Raw genomic sequence first — 27,321 nt, 5'->3', positions numbered from 1 at the left:
TTTTTTCTTTGCTCAAATCACAGGGGTGACTTTGATAGCAGAGCAGAATCATGGTGGACACTTGACTCGTTTTTTTTAACCAATAAGGAAACCTCGACTTCTTGGGAGAACACAAGGTGAGTAACCAATAGAAATAGTATGAAGCTGGCCGGTCGAGTCAAGGACCATACCGTTTTCAGTTTGAGGTTTTCAGCCGCTGACTCGTTGAAGGACACTCCTTTGAGGAAGTGTGAGCCAATCTGCACAGGGATGGTGGGCAGCTCGCACTGGATGGGCTGAGAGGTGGTCTGCATCCTGCCCGCCTGCTGGGCCTCCGCCTCACTGCAGCAGCTCTACACACACACACACACACACACACACACACACACATGATGGAGACACACAATGAAAGAACAATTGTTGTTTTCTATAGAGTAAATGTATAGAATGTTTAAGAATCAATAAACGTAACATCTAATTGCATCAGTTAAGAGTATCCCTCCCTATTTATTATTCCATCAAGATGTTTACTGACTCTTTGAGAGTGAACCCACCTGTAAGGCCGCCTCCACAGCTTTGGGGTTAAGATGAAAGCCGGCCTTCAGTGCATACTCACTATGGCCCAGGCTCTCTAGTGCTGCTTTGTAGGCCTGGAGATGGAGAGAAAACATGACCGGCTATCAGTCCAATATATGATGTTACATCGTTACAATGTTACTGCACTTTGTATTGATGAATCCATGTAGTTTCACCCTGTTTATGAAAATAAAAAGTATACTTTTACCCGATACTTAGAAAAGCATAAGTGAATGTCTATTTGATCCTTAAAACATGTGTCAAACCACTGTTATAACAGTGACTGCAGTTCCCTGCCCTGCTCTTTGGGCTGATCCTGTACCTGTAAAGCATTGTCAATCTTCATGTTGAGCTCCTTCAGCTGGTGCTCAGGGATGGTGGTGTTGTTGGAGCAGAAGAGCTGCTGAACCTGGATGCCTGCCAGGCAGCCGTCGCGGCCCCTCTCTCTCAGCCTCGCCATGGCCTGAGGGCACAGTAGAGAGCTGAGTGACAGCAGGGACATCTACACTACCGCAGCAAAGTCTCAGACAAATGCAAGACACACTTGAGAATGATTGCACTGCAAAATCCGGTGACCAGCATTAAAAAAAAAAAAAATGTTTTAAAAGGATCGTGGTTGGTTTTAAAAAGCTAATTTTCTCTGAATATCTTGCAAAAATAATTGAGCACTGGGAGCTAGACATTTTTGGCTGATAAAAAGCTTGTGTGCAGCTTCTGAAAAAGAGTCCTGGCCGCCTCCCTCTGCCTAAATGCCTAACCAGCACATTCTACCAGGGTCTATCCAGGCCGAGCCCCCTCTAGGGCTTACACTCTACATGCCAGGGCTTAACAGATCAATCAACCCGCTATTCTCCTCTCTGCCTCACGTCATACAACAAAGCTCAAAATGGGCTAGGGGGACTGATTAGCCTGGGGATTAGTTAGGTCCTCTTACAAAATTGCCTCTCTTACATGGGTTGGGGTGTAAACGGGTGCAGAACATAACATAACATAGCAGGTTCACAGACAAACTGCAGCCCAAAAAAAAAAAAAAAAAAAAGAGGAAATAGGAAATTGAGACTGGAAATCATGACCGGCTGGCATTTTCTCAGGAATGTTTCACAAGTCAGCTTTTCACCTCACACAGACAAACCCACAGACAAACAAGGCCCAGACCAGGAAGAGGCGCCCTGTGGCTGCATACCTGAGCTGCACCTTTCCATGAGCGGGAGGCGTCCTCCAGCTCCGTGAGGGACCCGAGGTCAGAGCTTTGGGAGCGGGTGTTGGCGCAGCGCTCTTGGGCCTGGGCAAGAGCCTCCGCCAGGCAGGACTGAGCCACGGGCTGCACCTTCTGCAAAGCCTGCGATAGAAACTGGAAATGGACCTGCATCACCGTGAGGAAGCACCGACCCAGCACCTGGAAACAGACGACAGAGATTACTGTTACAACATCCATCGTTGACATGCTGGAGTACCTAAGTCAGAATGTTTGAGACTCATACAACAATAAGGATGCCTGCAGGCTAAGAAACTAACATGCATGTCCACATACCTGAGCGGTTAGTTAACACTCCGAAATAACCAACAAGACACTGTTTCCTAATCCCTCAACAAGTTATCCCCAGCTCTGATATATTTTGTACATTTTCAGGCCCACCAAAAAGACCCAGCGACTAAGAAACTAAAAAGAAAACACAAAACTCATGAACTCCAAAACTAGCTTGAGCTTGTTATTGTTTCCACACCTTAAGAACAGAGGACATTGGGCTTGGCAGGAAAAGTGCAGTCGTTATGGTATATGCCTAGTTCTGTAAATGTGTAAGAAGAAACATTAAAAGACGGCGTTATTGTAAGCTACGCTATGTGGTTTAAGTATGATGTGTCCCTTGGAATGAGGTGCAGCATATTAATACTTTTTTACAACACAGTACATTTTCATAAAATAATGTCACAGCCATTAAAAAGGTCGACTCAGAGCACATTTGTTTTTGCCACCAGATCACATGAACTATATCAGCAGATTGTCTTCATGCTGATAAAATGAATCATTAAAAACACATATTAAACAAATGCTCAATACACAATGTGGTTCATCCAACAGCCCCGAAATATAATCATCTCCTCTATAAACATTTGTCCACCATACTCTTCACCACAGAAAATACCGGAATAGGAACGCTGAGAGCCAAAGTCAAGTCATGAAGCAGAAATCAGAGAATTCCAACACCTTTCAAAATAAAACTTCTTGCCAGGCCAGATGTCAGCTAACTATGTGTTTGCATTCGTGGTAAATCATGTACTATAAACAGATATCAAACATCTGAGAAGGAGTACAATGTGTATTTGCTTTTGCAAAAGTCAGATGCAGATTGCAGCTTTCCTTTTCTATCTACTCCTGTTATGTAGTTAAAACACTTTTTCATCAACAGTTTACCTACATAGCACAATGGCTCTGATGATTTTCTTAACTTTACTTAAATTAACATATTTCAGGGCGGCATACATCGCATGCTTTTGTTTGGAGAGAGAATGGTCCCAGCTTAGAGGTTGTTTGTTGTTCAGTTCGCAAAATAAGAGAAACAGGACACCACACGGCCCTCCGTGGTCACAGGGTTTTCTTTTTCAGGTACCGGCTGAAAATATCTTCAGGGGGAGGCTGAGTTGTAAAGACAGAAATATGCTGCTAGCAGACGGGATGAACAGGACGCAGCGACTTCCATTCTTCAGCATAGAAACCAAAACTTAACCGTTTAAATGCCTAAAAAAAAGGTAGAAAACCTTCACTTGTTGGAAAGATCATCGCTTTCATATCGACTATAAAACAGAATGTGATGACGAATATTTTGGAATATGTGAGCCAGGACTTGGAGCTTTGACAGCTGGCTTATTCCATCCAGTGAACTTATTATAGGAGGTTATACTGTTTTCACAACATGCCCAATTTGATGCCGGTAACGTTTGTTGCAAGTCATTCTCTCTCTCCCTGTATTTCCTGTCACCTCTCTTCGGCTCAATGTAAATTAAAAAAGGTAAAATGGCTAAAAAATATTTAAAAATGAAATGGAAATCCCCGATATACCAAATAAACTAATACAAAAGCAAAGTGTTGAGTTTGTTGCCTGCTTAACTTACTGCAGGTTTAAACATTTGTGTTTAGTTAATTTGTCATTGTGTCAGCACAACGATGCACTCTGAGGGGTCCCAAAACACAAAAACTATTGGACTCAGAAGATGAAATACCATTTACAGCCTCAAACTGGTCCAGTATTGTCCACTTTGTTGTGTATTATCACTTTCAACATTTCTGTACTTTTGGTATTATGTAACAAGGTGTGTGTGTGTGTGTTTGGTAAAACAAAGTACAACTGAAATGCAACTTGAGACAGGGGAGTTTAGCGTGTTATGCTAACATTAGCTAATTGACACTAAACACAAAGTACAGCTGAGGCTGATGTTAATGTCCTCAGTTTTGCAGGTATTAGGTAACAAACCACACATTGGACAAACAGAAATGTTGACCTGAAGATGGGGCTCGATGAAAGGCCAAGAAGTTACATTTTCACAGATCCTCTGGGGACCACGAATGTCTGTACCAAATGACACTCCAACCCATCCAATAATAGGCAAGATAAAAAACTAAAAAAGGAAACATCCGAGGATCACATTGTCAGTAGGATTCGTCATCTAGAGACCATGAATGTCTGTACACAATTTCATGGCAAACCATATAATAGTTGTGGAGACATTTCAGTCTGGACCACAGAGGTGGACCGACAAACCAACCCAATGACGGACAAACCCCACATTGCCGTCACTAGTGATGTGCCACTACGCTAGCATGGCCAAGTCTGTGACCTTAAACTCAGACCCATCGTAGCGCGTATGAAATAGGACGATGTACTGCTTAGCCCTCTGCCGACACCGAGTTGATAAACACAGGCCCAGATCCAGCGTGCACAAGATGGGAAATTCCTGCTCCTGCTGTCGACGCAACTCATCAAAACTCAACGGGGATTTAGTGTGTACGCAAAATAGACGTATAATAGCCGACACATATAGCCTGGTAATGAAGCTGGGACACAAGACATACAGCCAAATAAAGCAAACTGACATAATCTGCAGTGTATCCTAATGAAGATCGCGATAGCCTGAACACAAGCTTACAATAAGATCAAAAGCAACTCTGAGTGTTACAAAGTCGCCAACAACAAGCAAGCGAGGAAGAAAATAAGGCCATGGCTCCAGCACAAGATAATGGATAACACATGTGATTGGCTACACAGTATCCCACACAGTCATGGAAAATATGAGAAGTAACAGTACAGCCGAGCCAAGCAGACGTTGGGCCCCTTTCAGGCCCAAACAAGGCGAATCATGAAATCAATCAACATTTACACTTCTATCTTCTGAGAAGAACGTCACTATAAACGCACTGAATCTAGGAGAGCGGTGTTCCTGAGGTCTAGACCTCTGCTAGGGAAAGGCAGTGCGAGGCTGTTATAATGACCAGATAAGTTGTTCCAGAAAAAGAGAATCATTGAGAGGAAACAGGAAGTCTCAATTGTCTTGACCTCTGAACATCACTTCCATATAACGGTTCTCTACAAACTGAAACTGATTTGGCACTTTTAAGTCATTCTAGATATGATCTCAGCTAAATGAGCAAACCATTGGCAAACAGTGCTCCACAACACAACTCGTTGGTAGGAGCTCCAGGGGGTTCCTTTAAACCTGTTTTCGTCTGAACCAGAAATACTGTTGAACCCGACCTGTGAGCAGCAGGCTGCGCTACATTTCATTTAAAAATCACACGTGCTTCGCCGCTTCAAATAGCATTCTGTGGCGTCTTTGGTACGGACATTTTTTGTGGTAACGTTATCCTGGCTGCCATACAAACGCTCATGAAGTTAGTCAACAGCAGACAGGTAGAGACGTAATAAGTTGAAATACAACTCCTCGTGTTGGCTGAGGCTTTTCTCTCTGTAGCTTTGTATTTCGACAATACACAAGACATGCACAACTCCAATATGTGTGATGTGTAAAAAGTGTTTAAACAGCTGAAGGCTAAAGGGTTGTTTTTCCAGTGTTCACTGTAAAGCTGGAAGAGCTTCTGCAGCCATGAAGGCCTCTCTGGTTGTTGGGACGTCTCTGTGGTTTGAATTTACAAGCACGGCAAACGGCCTCTAAACAAACCGGGACATTTGCGCTCGGAGCCGAGCTCTGATTTGGAAAAAAGCGGTTCGTTTTGCTGTCTGCACTGACCTGAACGTTTGGGGGCTTTTTGTATATAAAAAAAAGGGGGGAGGGGGGAGGAAAGAAAGGGGAGAAGGAGATATGAGCTAGGGAAGACAGGGGGGGGGGGAAAGCTTCACATACCACAACTCCCCAAACTCCGAAATGCATTTGGCCCTTTTTGAAGACCTCATAATACATCCAGCTGCCAAACAGCATTCCTCGACTCATGCAGACAAAGGAAAATCCCTTTTACAGCCACAAATACATCACGTTGTAAAGAACAGGCGGAGAGTTAGCAGCAATTATTATTACAAGCTGGGTCTAAACAAGTTGAATTTGTAGATGCACAGAACACAGTAGTGCAGATATTTAGTCATAAGCAATGCTCTACATGAGTGAAAACAAACCATGGCCATAAATAACTCAAGCCTGTTGCAGATTCAGTTTTAGGTGCAACCAAAGTTTTGATCACCATCAGCTTTAACCGTTTAACAGTTTTCAATTACTATTGTTGATACACTTCCTCTCTCCATTTATTTTACAACTCTTTACTTGCCAAACACTGGCCTAAAACTGTAAAAATAAAAAAAATAAACAGCAATTTCACCTCATTATTTCTGTTCACATGTAGGTCAACACAACCAACAAACTGGAATAAGCCCACTGTAAAGTAAAGTTTTAATACGTTTCCTTCTCTGCTCTGACAAACGTACCCTTTATGCCCGGTGGGCCAGACAGCAAGTGTGAGGGCCAAACTTTCACAGACTTGGGCTTCCTCCAATATTCATTTGTGCATAACCAAGACCACAGAGAGTCAGATTTATTGACTGTGTTTCCTGTTTTGGGCTCAGCCACATCCACCGAAATCCTGCAGCCCCTCTGTTGTCTATCATGTACCCACCTCCTGCTACATGCTAGTAAGTAATATAGAAACACAGGTAACATAACATGTGGCCTTGGTTCAGACAACATTTACATGTAAATGGTAATGCTTAAGGTATTTGTGGTTTGTATAGTGTCCTGTAGTATTTGACGTACAGACTAAGGAGGAGTGTCTGTTTTATGTCTAAATATGCAACAAATAGGCCGACTTGTCATTTGTCAATTTTTGTCTGTGCTTTTGTGACTCTTAATTCAAAAGTTGTCATTACTGAATTAAATGATCCCAGAAACTACTTAACTAAAGTCACATTGTGATTATACTCAATAAAACAGTAAAGGGGGGGGGGGGCTGAGCGGTCACACAGGCTCACACCTGTGTATTAAATGGAAGATAAATAAGCAGATGTAGTAATCATAAGGACGGAGGGGGTTTAGGCTGGGGGCTGATCGGGTGTGTCTCTACAGCTGAAAATACAGCTACTAGATGCTGATGGAGCCACATGAGAGACCGTCTCTTCGGGCAACACAATAAAAGCCAAATTGCCAATCGGAATTAGTCTGATAAAAACTGTAAATGGGATTTTCCATCACAATGATCAATTCACGAGTATTACTTCTCACAAGCAAGCGGCAAGTCTCCTCATTTTTCAATTTATTGTGTCCAGATCTTTTGCAGGTGCCCACTTCAGACTGATGCTGTGACCTGAAATGAGCCCATGTTTGAGGTCTGACAGCGTCGACGTGCACCGTCCAGCCTGGCCTCATGAGCCTGGGTTTAAAGTGGGTTTGACACGGCCTAGATTTAGTAACAAACGGTGAGCACGAACAACTATAGGATTACTACACCGCTATTACTGCCATAAAGGTCCGCTCTTCTCAATAATGTTCAGGTTCAACTCTGTGGATCAAATGTATTTATGCAAGATGTAACATAGTGCAGATCCAGATCTTGTGTAAATGGCAACAACTACAGATTACCAGTCTGTAATTAATGGTGAGACACAAGCGCGTGTGTGTGTGTGACTTTTAGGGAAAGCTAAAACTCTCGATTAAACAGCTTTGACACAAGGCAAATTAAACAAAATCAACAGTGTAAAGGAGAGAGAGAGCGACATACAAACGGAATTTGAGGCAGGGAAAGAAACCGATTCCCATATCACATCTGAGCCTTTTGGTTATTCAGTGCATCTCCAAATCCTCACACGAAAAAAAAAAACACCTCAGCTACAATGTTTCACTTTTTCCACATCAGCAGATTCAGTGCTGTGGAAAGACGGTGTGGTATTCACAGTGACAAAAGATGACTTTCCTTCTCACGTCCTCAGTGTTTTTCACACTCCACCCTCAGACCCCGACTGAACACTGGGCGTGAGAATCCTATTTGAGCCAGGAAACACTGATACGTGGGGCTGACAGAGGGCAGCCAAGCATCTTAGCACTACTGCTAGAGGAAATTAATACGGAAAAGTATGTGATGCTACTGCTGTGCCTTAGGTTGTGAGCTTAACTAATTCATTCCAGGAGAGCAAACAATAGACTTGAATGTCAATCATTTTCTGTGTCACTTTACTTACAAAGTGTGTCTCTCTCTCACACACACACACACACACACACACACACACACACACACACACACACACACACACACACACACACACACACACACACACACACACACACACACACACACACACACACACACACACACACACACACACACACACACATCTCCGTGTGATCACCTACCTCAACATCCTGCAGGCTGAAGTCGTTCTGGTCTTTGAAGTTGGCGGCCCCGGCGCTCAGCTCCATCAACATCTTGGCGATTTCAGGCTTTATTGCTGCAGTCAGCCTGCTGGCCGCCTCCATGACGTGTTCCTGCACGTCCTTCAGTTGCATAGCTGCTTTGGAATAGTGAGAGTTCCTGAACACACTGCTGAACAGGTCTGTGAGGAAGGCGCTGGCCCGGCAGAACACGTTGAGGGCGTCCAAATATTTGGAGATGCCTTGCTGGATGTCTGCAACCGCGGTGGTGGCGCCAGAAGGAGGTGGGTGGCAGCTGCCGGGCATGCCCACCCCGGTGCCCATCGGCGTAGAGGCGGAGCAAGAGGAGGCCAGGGAGGCGCTCAGGGTCCGGCTCAGCTCAGGCATCTGGTACTGCTGGTGCTGCTGCACTTTCTGCTTGGACCCGCCGAGCAAAAAGCGACGCTTGTAGTCCATTTTACTTTCCTGCGCACTACAACAATACATAAGTGGTGCAACAGCACCGGAAGCTGCTGTTTTAAAGTTTGTTTTTCCCCCGCAAAGTGTCCTCTTTACAAAAACACCAAACCCGGTCCCACAGACCTGAAACTGTTCAAATTACGTAAAAAGAAAGCAGAAGGACTCCACCTGCCAGAGGCTCATGTCAGGGTGCCTTGTAGAGAGGCAGCACAGAGTTGGGTGGGGTCGGAGGGGGGGTCAAAAAGACTGGCAGGCTATAAGTGAAGTGCCGACATGCAGCACTGCTGCAGAGACGTCAGGCCCAGCTTACACACAGCACAGACACACCTTCAGTCTGTTTCCAGCTTCAAACTAAATGATCATAATAGGGGAGGGAAAGTCTAAAGCACCGCTTAACTTACACTGCAGTCAATTTTTAAAGTGCATTAACTTTCCTTCAGAATGGGAAAAGCAAATCCTTCATACAGTATATAGAGTATATACACATATATAAACGTATATCACCCTGCACTCATAAAAGTAGAAAATCCTTTTAAAAGCTGAAAAAAGAAAATCGTGAAAAATGAATCCAAAGGAAAATCAGACACTGGTCAACAGCATGGAGGGAAAAGGACTAATAATAAAAAAACAAGTACGTGAATGCTGAAATCAGAGGATGTGGTTTCTTGTACACTGGCTGGTAGAGGAGCTATGGGAGGCGAAGGGCAGACAGATCCAGTCCGTCTCTAATCCTCTTCACAAAGCAGGACTCTGCAGGCGGTGAGCGAGTGGCCAGCTGACAGCAGCTTCCTGGTTTCTCCCCCCGTACGCTGGCTGAGGTAGATATTACTCACCGCTGGAAACAAGTGTGCTTTCAGATCTCGCTGCTCTCCGCGGATGCAGATTAGAGCGACAAAAGCACAAATGTATCTGTAAGGCCTCTAGGTCATTTCCTAAAGGGAGGAAAGGGGCAGAGACACAGAACATCACATCAAAGAGGAAGGACGAGCTTCATTTGAACTGTTTTACTGTTACACCCCCAAAATAGGTGGGACTGCCCTTTACTACTCAAAAACTTGACCGATAGATACGCAGCTACTCTACTGGTAGGTAGTCGGTCTAAAGATAATTCATATTCTAGTATAAAAATCTCATTAGCTGATCAAACTGAAAGCAGAAGTGAGAAAGTTCACAATAATTATTTCACATTGGTCGGGCAGTTGAGCACACATTCTCCGTGGTTATGATACACAATGATAGTTTGTAGTAGTTGTGTTCAGTTTACGATACATCCATACAGTGATCATATCAAACACCAGAGTATAAATTGTGACATCCATAATATTTTGAGATGTATCAAGTCATGTAGTGACGGATAAAAGCCGGTTGGAAAAAGGATGACATTTAGCCACATTTCTCGAAACTGTTTTGTAAAGAGCTGTGATTTAAAGTTGGACATTTCTAGACGATTACTAACACCATACCTCAGAGAGCGTCTCTGAAAAGAATCCGTGGCAGTGTCTGGCTTAGCAGAACACAGCTGCAGAGAGAAATTCCTGCAAGAAGCCATTGTTGGAGGACACTGCAGGGTCTGTTGAGCAACGCATAGCAGGAGTCACAATACTCGCATTCAATCACGGGACTTGTACTTCTCCATTTGGCTTGATTCTAATATTTTGACATTGTCGAGATCGAGGGGGACTTGGCCTCACATCTCTGACTACAAGTGAGCTCTGTCACAGGCAGCCAGAGGTCAGCTGGTGACTGTAGATCTCACCAGGACACGTTCAAGACTGAACACACCTCGTGGTATTTCTGACAAGAATAAAACACTACTGTGTCAATAAAGCTGATAGGATTTTTTTTTTTTTTTTTCTTTTTTAAACTTTAAAACTTCATAAAGATATTTGTTTGTCCTTTTTCAATTTCAATCCAGCAAAAATAAGTATACATTAAAAAAAAGAAGATCTGTAATAACTTGTTATTGTTGTTGCTGGTTGACAGACACACTCCTGATATTACACCCAATGGGACAGCAAACATCAACATGACTAATCTGTTAGCTACAAAGCTCCCTACGCAGCAGGGCTGTCAAACATTCACACTGTTATCTCGTAGCACCATGCCGCACCAGCTTCTGTGTTTTTGGAATGAGTCGGGGAAATTCGCCATCCCCAGCTAGATAACACCACGTAGCCGTCTGTATGCTAAGCGGACGCGTAGTGGCCTTACATGCGTATCTTCCATCAGGCATCGCCGACAACATTCTCCTGACCGTCAAACCTCACTTCCTTCCACACACAGAGGGGTACGCCCGGCACTAAACAGCCCCCCCCCCCCCCCCCTCTCGACTGTCCCTGGCTGTGAAGCGTAGAGACAGCGCCAATGGAAACTAGCGACCTCACTTTTGTTTTTTTAACCCTTACATTGCAGGCAAGTTGTTAATGTAATATAGAAGTCGCACAGAGGCTCATCTACTTACTCAAGCACATGCATGCACACTTACACTAGAACCAATGGGATTTGATCTTGCTCATGGGCACTGCAACAACACTTTTTCTGCCAATGTAACATGTTGACACCTTCCGGAGCTTTAAGTGTTTTTCTAAACAGGAGCTGTGCGTTAACCAGTTCAATTCTTAAATCCTATTAGAGGTCGGTTGTCGGCTAATAGTGGTTAACACATTTTCAAGATCTTTGCCAAGAATGCAGTGATCCGATATACCGGATCAGACCAGATCTATTCTGCTCCGAGAGCTGCACGTTTGGCATTCTTACAGGTTGCCGACAGTTGAACAATATTCAACTTTGTGTGTAGTGCTGCGCTCGTCCCCGTCACCTTTTACCCAGTGGTCTGCTGCTGTTTTATTGTGGACTCAATGTGCTTAAAATGTCTACTGGGTACTCTGTGGCAGCTAACTAGTGCGCCAGTGCAGTCCTCTAAATCCCAGGGATTACGGCCACAGAGAGAACCTGCCAGGTGCCCCACACTGTCTGCTAGTTGACGCAGTTAATAGGATATTCTCTTCTGCGAGGTAAACAGGAAACCTGAGCTTAGCTAGCCCGGGGATAGCCACTCCACTTCTCACACTTTCATACTGTTGGGCCAAATAACAGGGAAGAGTACAGAAACACAGTGAATCAAGGTGTGAAGAAGACTAACCGGTCAGCAAGGCTACCGTAGGGATCAAAACTGGACAACTTTCATTCAATGTGTACATCATTTATTTCATATTTATTGAACTGCCTATTGTAGAATTTATTCGAAACACTATTGCATGTATTAAATAGTGGACATGCTCACAGCTGGAAATAATTAAAACTAATTGACAGTAGTAAGACCAAAAGTTGAATAATTCATCTTGGAGAAAACATGTAGCTTTCTTTGTTAGGTTTAACTAGCTGTGATATTACACCGCCACAGTTTGACATCCGTTGACTCGCACCCTTTTCTCATGGCTTCAACTGCTTCTTTGGATTTGGACTTCTCCGAGAGGGAAAACCTCATTTTGGTTTGATGTAGTTTTTCTCCACACTCCTCTGAGTGAAAAACAAAAGTGGGAAGTGATATTAGGTGCAGTGAGTCATGTTCCACTCAGCCTGAACAACAGAGGCAGATTTTTCGTGGGGGAAAATGTTGGGCCATTTGCTTTGTTCCAGGCAGATATATGTAATGTTAGGAGAGCGTGCTAGTGGTCGGCAATTTCCTTCCTGGCTGTAAAATTCTGCAAGTAGAGGTTATCCCAAGAGGAGCAGCAGAAACGGCATCAATATTAATGAGGCCTGCTGGCCCTGTTGGCTGCCAGCCTCCTGTTGCAGGGCACACTGTATTAAAGTTGCACCCAAACAAACATGTGATAAGAGAGCCCCGCTGGATGTTCTGGAGCGGTGCCAGCCCACTTTAATGTCCTTCCTCCAGCAGAGGCTGCTTGGGGCTAATGTTAGCTCTACTTCCCAACTCGCCGTACGTGTCAGCTGCTCTGCTTCAACAGGAAGGGGGGGGTTAAGGTTTCCTGGAGCGAGCGCCTTGTCGCCAGCAACAAAAAAAAAAAGTCAGATTAAATGTGCCACTGGGTAGGGGTGTGTAGTAAATCACAGTACCAAGCGTGATTTAACCGTTTGTGCAAACAAATGCAGCTTCCAAGTGGAACAAGTGGAAGCATTCTAGCGACAAGCTTCAAAATGTTTTATGTTGTTTTCACTTAAGGAAATCTAAAAACCCCACCACAAAACTAGCTGTGAATGTCGGCTCTTTTCTACAACAACTTACCGTCATTATGTGAAACATATTACACCTGGGTTGGTGCCCAAGTACATCTGCACCCTTCTACTACTGGCCAGCTCCACACGAGCATGAAATTGCCAGTGCTCAAAGGCACCTTCACACAAGTTGTTGAGAAGCATTGGCCTTTAAATTTTGTTCACTTTCCGCAAACAGATTTCCCAACAAATTTGACTAACTACACCCGCCGGTCACGAGCCCACTTCTGTAACCGTCGGGACGCTGCCACTCGATATTTCCAATTACTTTTGTATCTGCGGCCATATTTCTGCGACGGTCACATCAAAGCTAGGTAGTTTAATCGCCGTGGATGGGGCAGCTGTTACCCATGCTGACAGCTCCTTATCCATCTGCCACCGGGAGGCAAACACGGGCCCTCTGACGCTCCGGCCACAGGCCCGACATTAACTCTCTCATGAAGTCTATTTCAGCCTCCACGGGCAAAACAGCTGCCCTACGGTGCACACCGCACTGTTTTTAGACACTCTAAAAGGTTCGGCTCAGAGAAAGAAAAAATAAGAAATTGCTCTCCCCTACATCTGTTGCCAATGAAGCAAAGGAATGCATTTCCCCGAGAACTCTCTCAATGTGGGTTCAAACGAGCACAAATAAGCAGGTCAGGAAAAATGAACACACATTGCAAAGCAACTCAAAATATTGTGTTCAGTGAGTGCAAAAAAACATTTTTTTTTTTTTAAATAACTAATTGAGTTTGGAGAGCAAGGCTGTTGATTTGAAAGGAAAGCTTGACTGAGGACATTCCACGGAGCAGATAAGCTACAGTAACGTCTGAGGATCAGCAGACGGGTCGAGGAGGTCAGTCCAAGTGACGGGACAAGTGCCGTGAGCAACTGTGTGACAGGAGCTGAGCCAGGCCCGCAGAAACACAAGGAGAGTATTGTGGCAGGCCCTGGTCTCCTCATACCAGCACACAGAAAAACACACACACACTCTTGCACATGCAGCTGCACTACTTTGTTAGAGGAAGAGAAAAATAAAAGGCCTCGGCTATGGCTTGATATTAACAGCAGGAATAGATCTTCTGCCATCAGTATGGTGTTTCTCCTGGAACTATTTTGGAGGCAGCTGCAGGTTTCTGTGGTTTGAGGGTAATGTTTGGTGTTGCACGACCAATCCCCTTTTGGTCCCAATTTTGATCTGAGGGTTTGGAACTAAAAATACATTTACTTTGATACTTCGCATATACACTTTTCTGTGAAATCGCAGCCAGTTCTGCTAGATTGCATTTTTTTTTGGCAGATTCTACACTTTCTAAAGCAGTAGTGAAACCTTTCCTGAGGCAAACCACTGTTGAGTAATTTAGGACAAAACCTGATGCTCATATCAGTCAGGAGGCTGATGCAGTTAGATAGTATAAGGCTCACCTGTACCCTTCATTACAGACATTGTCAGTAGCTTACGGCTCCAATAAAAATAGCAGACTCGCCAAATTAACAAAGAACATACTTGAGGGCCCCACAGGTCTGTGTCGCATATGCAAGCATACGTCTCAACATGTGCCTTTGCCTTAATTAAATAATAACACCCTAAGATTGAAAAACATAAACAAATCTATTTAATTTAAGTGTCACCAGGTGAATAAAGATGATAATGAACTCCTTAATGGGCACATGAATGCCAATAAATAAGAAGTCCCATCTGGTTTGACCTAATCAGAGCTTTTACACAAAGAACTCATGCCTTTCACTGTTTGACGGATGGCAAAAAGAATGCACTCAGACCTCCTTTGTGTTCAGTGTGCCCAACGGTGGGCTTCAACAAGTGAGAGCTGCGCTGAAAGGCTCCGACGTCAGTTCCATTCATGAGAGGCTGGTGGCAACCTGTGGGGATGAAAATGCTTTCCTCAGCCTATATTGAGCATGCGACATATTGAGCTTGCAGGTTGTGCAGCATGCCAGCCACCAGGGTGCTGTATTTTTAGCCAGGACAAGAGTGAGAATTCATTCGTCCAATTTAGGCACAATGAGACAGGATATGGAGGTGCCATAGAAGTCTGAAACTCAGGCTTGGTCACACAAACAAACTGTTTCTGTATTTCAACGCCGGGAAATCGAGCCAAATAAAAAGTGCAAAAACCTGAAGTAATTGTAAGTCACAGAAGAGAAAGAAAGGTCTCCCTGACCACACAGAGTATTGATAGATGAGGTCGACAGGTACGATAACAACTGGACGCAGTAACTTGGTGGAGAAAGGAATCATACCTTTAAACAGTGGACCTTGGTTCAAGCCACTGCCGAGGTGCCCTTGAGCAACATATCAAATCTCTATCGGTTCCACTCTTCACCGTTAGGTAGCTGACCCTGACCTCCAACACTCATCGTGGAAAACCACAAGCAAAATATTTCCAGCAGGGATTAATAAAGATATGCATCAGGTTACACGAGAGCCTTGATTCTTGTTTTATTTGATCATCACCTCATGCATCTCACTGGGAACGTTTGACTGAGGGGGCAAATAGCTGACCACAAACTAAGCCCAAACTGGTTTCCCAGGGGGACGAGGGTGAGATGTGTGTGTCCACCTCATCTATAAATCCACGAGCTGCTTCCCTTTGCTTGAGGACTAACATCATCTTCAATTCTGCCAAGAAAATATCCAATTTGGTTCAAAATAAGCTGCGCTAACCGAGCAGTGGACGAAAGAGCAGTGGACCAGAATAGATCCCGTGTGTCAGAGGAAACAGACCTCCGCCCCGCTGCCACACACCAGTGCAAATAGCCTTGTTAGCTTTGTGCGTCCAAATGAAAATCCTGTCACACAATACAAACTCAAACAAGCACGCATCTCTGTGCTGCACGGGCCGGCTCAACTTGTTGGAGGTGGAGATGATGAAACACGAGGACGGAACTTTAACTCTTAGGCCAGAAGTGGACAACGTGGCGTCACGATCACCGAGTGTTATTATTCTTGTTGAGGTATGGATTTTCCAGTAAAGATTACCGCTGACATGTCTAATTTGACGTCCATTTTGCACAACAAAACAATATTTGTACAGGGTTGCTGTGATATGTTTCTTCACCCAATCTTCTTTACCATTTTTACCAAGGATTTCGGTGCAGTTAATTGTTAACAGCAAGATCCTACATGTTTAAACACATTTTTTATGACAAAGTGCTATACAAACTGCCCCTTCAAAGCATCACATTTAAGTATCACACGTTTAGGACTTGTTCTCCAAGCCAATGAGACATTACTGTTTACGATCAACAGCTCACTTGATTGAACCGATTTGATTCAGTTACTACTAAGCTGTATGTTTGAGCTGCGCCATGGAAGTTTGTGGGTCACTAAAGTGAACCAAGATGTTGAGATATTCCTGACATACGCTTATGTAAGAATAACCAAGCCATAAATAACTACGAATATGTCTGTATGGTGGTGCTTAGTGGAAGCTATCCACCGGAGGTAACATTAAGCTTCCTTCTCTTTACACCTGTTGTTCCTCCGATACCATCTTGAGGGAGGCGGCTTTGTCAAAATCTCAAAATGCAGAGATGAAACAACCAGTGCCCACATACACACACCTAAAAGAATAATTTGTAATTATTCTGTCTGGTTCAATCTAAGAGAAGAAAGTAAATTTCCAGCTTCTAATAATACCACGGCCTGCCTGCCTTATCTCCCCCCTTTGCCCCAGCAGAGACTTCTCTGTAACGCTGGTCTGTATAAATCTAAAACTGAGCAGCAAGAGAGACATTAGAAAGCTCCTTTGTTGAAGGAAATAGCATTCCGGTCTGTGGAGACAGTGTCAGTGAAGCACAGGACTGTGCTCCACCCGAGGCCAGCGCAAACAGTAATCTTGTGACTGTATGTTGACTTCCTCACACATGCATCCGGATTAGAAGACAGAAAAGTGTCTCTACTTTACATATCACACGTTGACAAATAACCGGAGCTTTAGAACTTGTCCACCAACTTTGATGACTGTTGACGTACATGGCTGAATAAGCTATTGAAAAGAGTTTAAGCACAGACACAGGAATGTTGCAGAGCAAAGCACGGTTTTTCTACAGTGACACAGCTGTGTTAGATGTCAACACGTTGATTCGGGGCTGTTTCTATGAAAGCTGTGCAAGCCTGCAAAACTCAACAAAAGGAAGGAAATGACACGTATGCCTCCTTCTAAGTCTGAAATGAAACTTTATTGAGATGTTCATGTCAGTGAAAGGGATATCGGGCCCCCATTCAACATCATCGACATTCATACAATCGTATATATCTGAAAACAAACATATATACGATTTCAAGTTGAAACGGTCATAATTTAAGCGTCAACAACCATTTGCTTTATATAGGGTGGAAAAACACATACGTCGCTTCAACCATATTAGCAAATAAGTATTACGGTCAACAAGGCGATTTGCAAAATGTAATTACCCAATATAACAATGTAAACTGTTAAAATATGGTTGATGTAATGACAATGGAAGCGGGCTTTCAGATTCCAATAGCAAACAGACTGGCTGCTACTCACAGACCCTGCAAACCTGGATCATCTTTCCTTCAGACATCCAATGCACAGACACTCTCGTTAAATACTGACTGTGATCAGGAGCGATCCATTTGTTCTGCATTAACAAATCCTATGAGCAAATAAATGGTTCTTTCTACTTTAATTTTCTACACGCCCAACAACCAAATCAGGGAAAGCTCACCACTGGATGTCAAAACACAGACCCCTTTATAGACTATAGAGTCCTTCAGTCCTCGAGAGAAGTGGGGCGACGTTACATATTAATGCAATCCCAGATACCTCCTCTGTACTATAGAGACTTTATAAATCCACGTTACCAACACCACTGTGGTTGTGGAGGTAAGAGTACGGCTACCGTTACTTAACACCGCAACGAGGCAGAAGACAAACTAGTTGTTAGTTTGGTACTTGCTCGGGGAATATTTTAAACCCAGATCACTATTTAGCAGGAAGGTGTAACAGAATCCCCGCAAGCGCAGTTTGCCGGTTTCATCGAAACTCTGTGGGACTACACGGCCGAAGTCATGGGAACACTATGTCGCAGCTGTAAATACGGCCTTTTAACGCCCTAAATACCTGGTCGCCGGACAGGCTTCCGCGGCATCGGTGCATCGACACACCAAACGTTAGAGAAGCGAGTGACACGAACACGTCATACCGCACAAAGACGGTAGATCCCCGGTATCGTCAGCCTGGTTCCGCTGCACCCCCCGACTTTGACACTCGCCCCACAGTCGTGTGTTAGCTAAAGCTAGTGCACCTTGAATATAGTCAGCTTAACGTCCACCACGGACATACGTTACACACGAGCTGCGAATCACGCCCTATTCATCCGCTTGTCTCACGGTAACCTACATTCCTATTTGTGCGGTATGCGGTTACGACCAAGAACGCCCAAGTCCGTTATCGGGCATGCAGTTAAACCAGGTCGCTGCTAACGCTAAATACTATTATATTATACTATACTATTGTATATTGACTCACTCTTGTGCAAAACGTGAATCAAATCTGGAGCATCGCCCACGGATACAAACCAGTGGCAATGAAAACAGAAAATAATACCGCCAACCGCTCCTCCTTCGCTAGCCTAGGCGGATGCGCTTCATCAGCAGACATCAAATTAGGTTTGTATACCAAAATATGTGTATAGATGCAAAGAAAAACGTCACATGCATTTGCAGCCCTCGCTCAAACCATCTGTCGGACTGTTTATGGGGGCCTAAGATTTAAATTATGAAGGAAAAAAATGAAAATATGTATGTCAGAGTGAGGTAAGTCCGATAAAGGACGCATCGGTTTCCTCGGTTCTAAGCAGGCTAAGCTACATAGCTAACGTTAGCTACGCTGCTAGCTCTCTGCGACACGATTGTAAGCGCTGGTGGACGGTTGACAAACGTAAGAGGCCCAACGGTACTCCGATACAGGTCAACAAGAGTCAGCACCGCGTCACCAAAAGAAAACCAAAAAGCTTCAACAAAACACGAGAACAATGTTAATACACGTTAAGTTAATGACCACATCGCTCACCATCTCTAGGCATCCACCCTCTTGACAGCGAATCCCCTGTCTGTGTGAACACCGTTAAGACCACGTCAATAAAAACTAACACTTCCGGTGAAAGCTTCACAATAAAACCGACAAACATGTCTCGTAAACAAAACGTTTTTTAGTAAAATCCCCAGCCTAAATTTGTTGGGTTTATAAACCTGGTTTTAATTAACTTGTATTTGTATTTTAAATTGTGTCATTTTATTTTAAATATTATTTTCCATATTATTATATATACTTACCAATTTAACTGGCTTACATACAATAAATGGCACGATTGCTGGGTGTTTGTCCCTCTAATTGTAAATTCATTGATCATCCAAACGATCCGTGTACTAATCGACCCCTGATCATTTTCTTTTCATCGTTTTTCGTTTGATATTGTCTTCCACTTTATTTTGAAATTAAAACGGTTATAGCTGCAGCAACACACACAAATCCAAACAATATAAAATGATTTTCAGAATTATTCACACTTTTTATCCCCAAAGGAACAAAAGCTACTCTCCAAAAATGACAAAGACTCTGAAATAGAAAATGGGTCACCAAATATTATTACGAGTCATTAAAAGTCTTCCACTTTTCATATTTCAGTGATGTAGTCCACTATGCAATATGCATCAGACACTATCTGCTGGATTTTGCTCGTCATGCTGGTGATGTGGAATTATAATTTTATTTCTAATTCTACTTTTCTCTCATTGTAAATCTTTCTGAAATATATTAGTCGCCTCCATTAGCAACATTGATTTAAATATATATTTTGACATAATGCCATTCAAGGGATTTCTTTACAATTTGAGGAAATTACTTAAACCATTGTCTTTTCTTGTTTTGATTAACCACTCTGACTATGCCTAAAAAAGAATGATTGGTTCTCGTGAGATACTAAGCCTTTCTCACCCTCTAACGTTTGATGAAGAGCATTACACCCTGCACTCCGTGCTTTTATAAAACGGTCGCTTGGGGGCGTTGAGGTCCACAAATTGCTGCTGCATTTAAGAATTATTTTTGTCTGGGTTTCATTTGTATGGTTTAAAAGCTTATTTAGGCTAACGTAGATGTCTAATGCATATGTTTCTTCTTCCCTTTTGTGTGTTCGACCACTATGACAGTCACTAAATGGTTTATCATTGCAAAGACATTAAAAAAGGGCTCATTCATATTGAAATAAATGAATGAATAGCTTCAATTTGAAGATAGAAAATGAGGGAGGGTTTCAATCTTCTGTTCCTTAAATCATGAATACGTAAATATATAAATGAATTACTTTAAATGTGCCCATGTATGTTTTTTTTTAAATAAGTGATGATTTATTAGTTTGTTAACTATTGTGCCTCATTGGGGTCTTTAGGGTTGACTTTTATTCAAATTCATGTTTCTGTATATACCATTCATTCGTTAGCAACTTTGAGACACTGTCATCTGTAATGCAGTGATAATGTTCTGTGCAATTACTACAATTACTATTTTAATATATACAGCTACTGTGTGTATTTGTGTGGGATTTACAATGAGTGCATTAGTAGAATGAACAGTAGTACTGTCAGTGCCGTCTGATGAACTACGTGCCACTGAGTTGCTGCACCGATAACGCTCCCCTATCAACATGCCCTGTAAACGTGCAGGCCAGTGCGGAGGTGTGACATGCACAAGCCCTGCATATAGTGTTTCTCTTGTAGGAGGGGCATGAGTGGATCGGGCCTGGACGCCCTTCAAAAAGCTCTCCCTGTGACCTGCTCGGTCCCACTCAGCCAGGTTTGTTGAACACAGCGGAGCACAGGAAGCCTCTCTGGACATCATGGGACTCACACAGGACCCCAACTTCCAAAAGCTGCAGGACTGGTACACAGCCCACGCCCTGAACCTCAACATCAGGCATATGTTTGAGGCTGACAAGGAGAGATTCAACAAGCTCAAGTATGCATCCTATCCAGAGTATTTTATTGTGTAAAAATGCAGTATGCACAGCATCACTGAACCGGATGTAGATATTTATCTTTGTATGTCAATGAGCTATATTATTAGTGTGTCTGTTGGCCGTCATGTTCACATAATACTGCTCTGATGCACTCCTGCTGCTATGCAACCGTGCAGCTTCATGAAATAATGCTGAAACCCGGACGTCAAACCACCACTCGACCACGGAATCACACCTTTTGTCTGGATATTATATTTGTGTTCAGTCAGGAAATGTCACAATCTTTGTTGTTTCGGTGGCTGATGTCTCTTCGTGTTTGGACAGCCTACAAATGAAAACTGAGGATGGAGACATTCTTCTGGATTACTCCAAGAATCTCGTCACTGATGACGTCATGAAGATGTTGGTTGATCTGGTAAATTAATCTCTATCTCAATCATCTGCTGCTTTTTAAATGCCAAGGTAGATTTGCGTAATAGCTTCGTCTCAAGAGCTGATACGGGCAGCTGTGAGGAGTCAAATCCCATCAGTCTTTGCAGCAAGCTGCGTGTGGGGGTCCATTCATCTGATATCGGCTTCCTCTAAATGTTATACCAAAATATGTCTTTTTATGTGCACATGTTGAATGTATTGACTGGAGGGACTGGTCATCAATTTGAATCATACCCACAATAAAGGCGACCATTTCATCACATTTTGGACACCTGGCTGCTTCTGTGAAGAACTAACATTTATTGTCTATTTCAGGCCAAGTCGAGAGGCATTGAAGCTGCCAGAGAGAAGATGTTCGCTGGGGAGAAGATCAACTTCACTGAGGTGCTCATTGCTGTCATTCATGTCTAGCTGTGACTTGGCTCAAGGCAGTGTTCACCTCTTGACATTTATCCCGAGGAAGTGAAACAGCCACTGCCGCAGCATTTACACCATGTGAAACAATAACTCCTGAACTATGTTTTTTGCTCGTTTAAAGATGAACATTGAATATTCTTTAACTACTTGAGCACCAACAGTACAAGCAGCCAACAGTACTGAGTGTTATGTGTGTGTCTGTGTGTGTCTTTTGCCCTGGTGCTGTGGATATGAAGGGCCGCGCTGTGCTCCATGTGGCTCTGAGGAACCGCTCCAACACTCCCATCATGGTCGACGGCAAGGACGTGATGCCAGACGTCAACAAAGTTCTCGAGAAGATGAAGGGCTTCTGTCACGTGAGTGAAATGCACCAACGGAGAGATGCAATGTCACAGAGCTTTGTTGCACTGGAGTTTACAGATTTCACAGTGTGAGTTTTCCGTTGCAGAGAGTTCGCAGCGGTGAGTGGAAGGGCTTCAGCGGAAAGGCCATCACCGATGTCGTCAATGTCGGCATCGGAGGATCTGACCTCGTGAGTGAAATTTCTGGAGAGATTTTGATGCATATTATTGCAAAATATCAATGAGCCATCTCATGATTAAAAGCTTTTACTGCTCAATCCTTTTCCAGTCACATGCCTCACCTCCTGTGAGCTTCCCAGTACAGCCGCAGTCTTACCTGATCTGAATCTGTACTTGAATTGGTTTGGCTTGCAGGGACCCCTGATGGTGACCGAGGCCCTGAAACCTTACTCGAAGGGTGGACCGCGTGTGTGGTTTGTGTCAAATATTGATGGAACGCACATCACCAAAACGCTGGCACAGCTGAATGCTGAGACAACTCTCTTCATCATCGCATCCAAGGTATCCGGTTTACACCGATTTTTTTTTTTGCACTCAAATCAGAAGAAAAATGCCTTCTAATTCATATTCATGTTTACACAATCATTTTGTACAATAATCTTATGAGGACTGACCAGTTTTACCTTTTCCACCCAGGCACAGCTAGAAGTTACTTCAAAAAACATCCAATCAGGGAAAATGTTTTACTTCACATTTGGTTGTAAATATCTTAAACGCAGACAATAAGAAACCTTCATTTTCTGGTATGATTTTGTACAAAAACTCTTGAGTTCCTCAAGCAGATCTATACCATTAGGTTAGTTGCATCATATATTAATCCATGGTTATCCATTTTGTCGATCTAATTCTACATTTATAGACATTCACCACCCAAGAGACCATAACCAATGCTGAGTCAGCGAAAGCGTGGTTCCTTGAACAAGCCAAAGATGTGAGTACGCAGCGGCCTCAGACTGCAGCAGCATTTTGTTAGTTGGCCAACTGATATCCCTCAATCACATCCTCTCTGTGTTTTGACAGAAAACTGCCGTTGCCAAGCACTTTGTGGCCCTTTCCACAAACGGAGTGAGTCACAAAACATAAATGTACAGATACAGCCTTCTCTCTCTGTCCAGACATCTGGTCCTAACGGTCCTGCTTTTTTCTGTGTCTCCCCCTCAGCCTAAAGTGAAGGACTTCGGCATCGACACAGAGAACATGTTTGAGTTCTGGGATGTGAGTGCTCTTTTATCCACAGACTGGGACGGGGGCCGTAGCTATAAATAGGCTTTTGACCTGTGAAGTAGGTGTGACAGACGCTCTGTTCAGCAGCTGCTGGGTAATCAGAAGCGTCTCTCTTCAGACTCAGTTATTATTGGTAGTGACCTTCTCTCTTGCAGAGGTCACTGTAAAGGCTGGGTTGCGTCAAAGGTCAGAGAGCTGAATTTAGTTGTCAGCTACAATACGCCCTTTATAACACAGAAAAAATGTCTGCCAGTGTTTTGCACTTTACTGAGTATACAGTATGATCTGTCCCGAGGAGAGAGACAGAAAACTTGACCAACGGGTCAGTTCAGTCAGTTTTTTTTATAAGAAATTCAGTATTTTCTTTTTTCTTTCAGTGGGTTGGCGGTCGTTTCTCCTTGTGGTCAGCAATTGGAATGGCCATTGCCCTGCACATTGGTATGAACAGTGAAACATTTCCATTCCAAGAACAACATTGCTAGCATGGCTAAATCTTTACACAGCGGCTTTAGTATATAACAGGACGTTGCATGCTACTATTGGTGGAGAGACACACTGAAAATACAAGAATCAGAACAACAGTTGAATCAATAGTTTATTCAGTCAGTAAACAATTGTGGCACATCTCCTCTCCTCCTCAGGCTACGACAACTATGAAAAGCTTCTCTCAGGAGCTCATTGGATGGTAGGTACTTCTCCTCCACCTAGAAAAACTATTCATACGGGCCTTCCTGGAGTAGAAAGATAAAGAACACACGGATGTACATTCGCCTCCCTTCCTCTCCTGCAGGACAACCACTTCCGCACCGCTCCTCTGGAGAAGAACGCTCCCGTCCTGCTGGCTCTGCTGGGCATCTGGTACATCAACTTCTTCCACGCAGAGACCCACGCCATGCTGCCCTACGACCAGTACATGCACCGCTTCACTGCCTACTTCCAACAGGTCTGCCCCCACAATGCCGCAGGACGCTCAAGTACTATTTCATATTGTTGAATAAGTTATCTAAAAGGAGATTTTGCATGCTGATATGAGCACAGTCCGACAGAACAACACTATGTCTGTGTCAATAGTCTGCACCCATCAGAGAGAATTTAATGCATGTGACAGTTTTGATGAATATCTGTTATCTGTAGGGTGACATGGAGTCAAATGGAAAGTACATCACTAAACATGGAGAGCGTGTAAACTACCATACTGGGCCAATAGTGTGGGGAGAGCCAGGAACCAATGGACAGCATGCCTTCTACCAGCTCATCCATCAAGGTAACATCCCCAAAGATTGCCATTCAACCGCAGCAACATTTAGAGGATTCAGTCACTCAAAGGATCGAGATTTCACCGATCAAGTATTCTGTCGTCCTTATCCCTTTACTGGTAGTATTGCTAGTTGGTTAGCCTCATGCCGTGCTGTGTCACTAATGCAGGCCAACTGTGTCCAACTCAGGAACACGCATGGTGCCTTGTGACTTCCTGATCCCAGCTCAGTCTCAACATCCCATCAGAGACAACCTGCACCACAAGGTATCACTTGTGTGAGAAGAATTGTTCATCCAAAGCAACCCGTTGAAAGGGTAGAGACCAGTAGTTTGGTCAAGCGTATGTATGCTGATATGTTGAAGTTCCTTACCTTCTTTGATAAAGTGAAATGAGGATTTTTGTTTCCTTGTTGGAGGGAAGTGTGTGTAATCATGCATTTGTTGATGCTAAGATGCTGCAAGCGTTTCATTTGACAGCTTTGTTTATTCACAGTATGAATTTAAGATGTAGTTTTTCACATTCCTTAGATAATCACACTTATGTCTTTGGTATTTTGAGGTCAACACTGTGAAAGAGCTACCTCTGCAGTGGTGTGCAGTTGTGTTAATTACCTGGATTCTAGCAATCAATTTGATACAGCTATGAAAGGCACTATGTCAACATATACTGGCTAGCAGTACTGACTGTATATCCCTCGCTGTAAAGCATACACTGAGTGTACTTTACTGTAACTGAAGGTGTGTTATGTGTGGCTGTAGATCCTGCTGGCCAACTTCCTGGCCCAGACAGAAGCTCTGATGAAGGGTAAGACCACAGAGGAGGCCAAGAAGGAGCTGGAGGCCAGCGGCCTGAGTGAAGAGGCTCTGGAGAAAATCCTGCCACACAAAGTGAGTCAAATCAAGAAAAAAACTGACTGACTACAGAGAATGAACTCTCACAACAATGGCAACAAACTGAAGCCAAAATTTGACAAGAGGCAGTCATCTCATGTTACTCACACAAAAAGGAATCACGATTGACGTGATGAAGTGCTACTAGGATAGAGTGAGGAAGCATAAGAGGCAGTGCCCCCCAGTGACCATGAGTGAACATGGCTATCAAAAACTTAATTGAGAGCATTTGTAGTTATGGCATGCATGTTGTGGTCTGTATTATGAAATGTTTCTCCATGTTTAATGCAGGTATTCCAAGGAAACAGGCCAACCAGCTCAATCATCTTCAAGAAACTGAGCCCGTACACACTTGGAGCACTTATAGGTGAGAGCAAACAATGTTTCTCGTGACCTACAGCCAATGATGATACTGTAAGGAAGCCTTGAGTGAAGGTCGTTTTTTGGATCTCTTTTAGCTCAAGGCTCATATCTAATATAATGCACACACACTGATAATAATGACAAAATGTATGTTGACAGCCACTGTTAGGCTTACTATTTATTTTACTGTAGTTTATTATATTATGTCATGTACAACTCCGTTGTGTCTCCTCTGTAATACCTTTGAATTAAAAACACAGCCACTAATCTGTAGTCATTTTTTGTTGATGTGGTTATGATTATTCTGTCTTGTTTTACAGCAATGTATGAGCACAAGATCTTCATTCAGGGTGTCATGTGGGAGATCAACAGCTTTGACCAGTGGGGGTGAGACACTTTTTACAACATACTGCACACATAAAAACATGGAGTATTGGGTTTGAATATTTCACTCAGCACGCGCATCATGTTGCTTCAATGAAGAGTTAAAACAAATGAATACAGAATAGATATGAGACACTGTCAGAAAATGTGCACTATGATCATTTTAAAGAAGTTCGTTAGAAGTTAATGATTTTGACTGTGTATGCCTTCAGATTGTTGGTGTTCAAGAAATTGGGATATATGATAACAAAGGGATTCAAGACCTCACAGTGTTAACGGGCTGTCTGTTTGTGATTGATCCCTGAACCCATCGTCTCTCTCTTCTGTTTGTGTCCTCCTTCCCCGCCGCATTATTAGAGTCGAACTGGGCAAACAGCTCTGCAAGAAGATCGAGGCCGAGCTCAAGGACACTGCAGAGGTCCACTCCCACGACTCCTCCACCAACGGACTCATCAACTTCCTCAAGAACAACTTTGCCTGAGTTGAGACCCCACATCATTATCCATCCAACTAGCTCATGAGGCAGCTGGTCACTCCCACGCAGAGTTGAGCTGCAGCGTTCTGTATGTTTTTACTCTCATTATGAATATGGTCACTGTCTACAGTCCTGTCTTTTCTATGTTAGGTTGTTCACCACTGTGAGGGGAAAAAGCTTTTTTGTATTGGAGTTGTGAAGTGTGCTCTCACTGTCTCTCCACTGTCACAAGAAATGTAGTTTCTGGAATAAATATCTTTACACAATGTTAGTTTCAGTGTCAGTGACACCTGGTCTAATGTAGATATCACATGTACACAAACACAGCAGCTGTTTGTCGTGTTCCTGTGTGCAGAACACAGTGATAATGTGCTGCAATAAAAAAAGAAAAATCAAGCGTTCCCTCAACCCCATGAG

General features: G+C 43.4%; 2 protein-coding genes across 6 annotated transcripts in view; one reads left to right on the top strand and one right to left on the bottom strand.

Moving 5' to 3' along the window:
- garre1 (granule associated Rac and RHOG effector 1) overlaps positions 1-19,221 on the bottom strand; it is a 28,000-nt gene extending 8,779 nt beyond the window's left edge. The window contains exons 1-7 of one of the 5 annotated variants that reach the window (XM_076078054.1): positions 19,158-19,195; positions 10,338-10,444; positions 8,398-9,806; positions 1,739-1,951; positions 878-1,018; positions 534-629; positions 171-332 (exon numbers count right to left, since the gene is read on the bottom strand). In XM_076078054.1, the coding sequence (XP_075934169.1) occupies positions 171-332; positions 534-629; positions 878-1,018; positions 1,739-1,951; positions 8,398-8,901 (1,116 nt within the window). In that variant the 5' untranslated portion in view covers positions 8,902-9,806; positions 10,338-10,444; positions 19,158-19,195. Of the gene's footprint in view, positions 1-170; positions 333-533; positions 630-877; positions 1,019-1,738; positions 1,952-2,279; positions 2,313-8,397; positions 9,807-10,337; positions 10,445-14,877; positions 14,977-19,157 lie in introns of those variants that run through there. The other 4 variants (XM_076078055.1, XM_076078053.1, XM_076078057.1 and 1 more) reach the window with 4 other exon arrangements.
- Positions 18,964-27,321, top strand: gpib (glucose-6-phosphate isomerase b). Its single transcript, XM_076078059.1, has 18 exons — positions 18,964-21,098; positions 21,424-21,514; positions 21,847-21,915; positions 22,185-22,304; positions 22,397-22,480; positions 22,665-22,811; positions 23,170-23,241; positions 23,331-23,375; positions 23,472-23,525; positions 23,912-23,972; positions 24,176-24,219; positions 24,325-24,477; positions 24,669-24,798; positions 24,980-25,056; positions 25,551-25,679; positions 25,974-26,049; positions 26,366-26,432; positions 26,787-27,321. Exons 1-18 carry the CDS (start codon positions 20,980-20,982, stop codon positions 26,908-26,910), a joined length of 1,662 nt encoding a protein of 553 aa, XP_075934174.1. The 5' UTR covers positions 18,964-20,979; the 3' UTR covers positions 26,911-27,321.

This window comes from Anarhichas minor, unplaced genomic scaffold (genome assembly GCF_050575085.1).
Source record: "Anarhichas minor isolate MPS153535 unplaced genomic scaffold, ASM5057508v1 ptg000062l, whole genome shotgun sequence".
NCBI classification, from domain to species: domain Eukaryota; kingdom Metazoa; phylum Chordata; class Actinopteri; order Perciformes; family Anarhichadidae; genus Anarhichas; species Anarhichas minor.
The sequence above is the reverse complement of the archived record's forward strand: the minus strand, read 5'-3'. Positions and strand labels throughout refer to the sequence as shown.

Excerpts from the sequence above, each read along its gene's own strand:
- gpib (XM_076078059.1), top strand. The coding sequence starts at position 20,980 with ATGGGACTCACACAGGACCCCAACTTCCAAAAGCTGCAGGACTGGTAC. Across the intron at positions 24,478-24,668 it reads TCACTGCCTACTTCCAACAG|GGTGACATGGAGTCAAATGG; the intron begins GTCTGCCCCCAC and ends TGTTATCTGTAG. Across the intron at positions 26,433-26,786 it reads AACAGCTTTGACCAGTGGGG|AGTCGAACTGGGCAAACAGC; the intron begins GTGAGACACTTT and ends CCGCATTATTAG.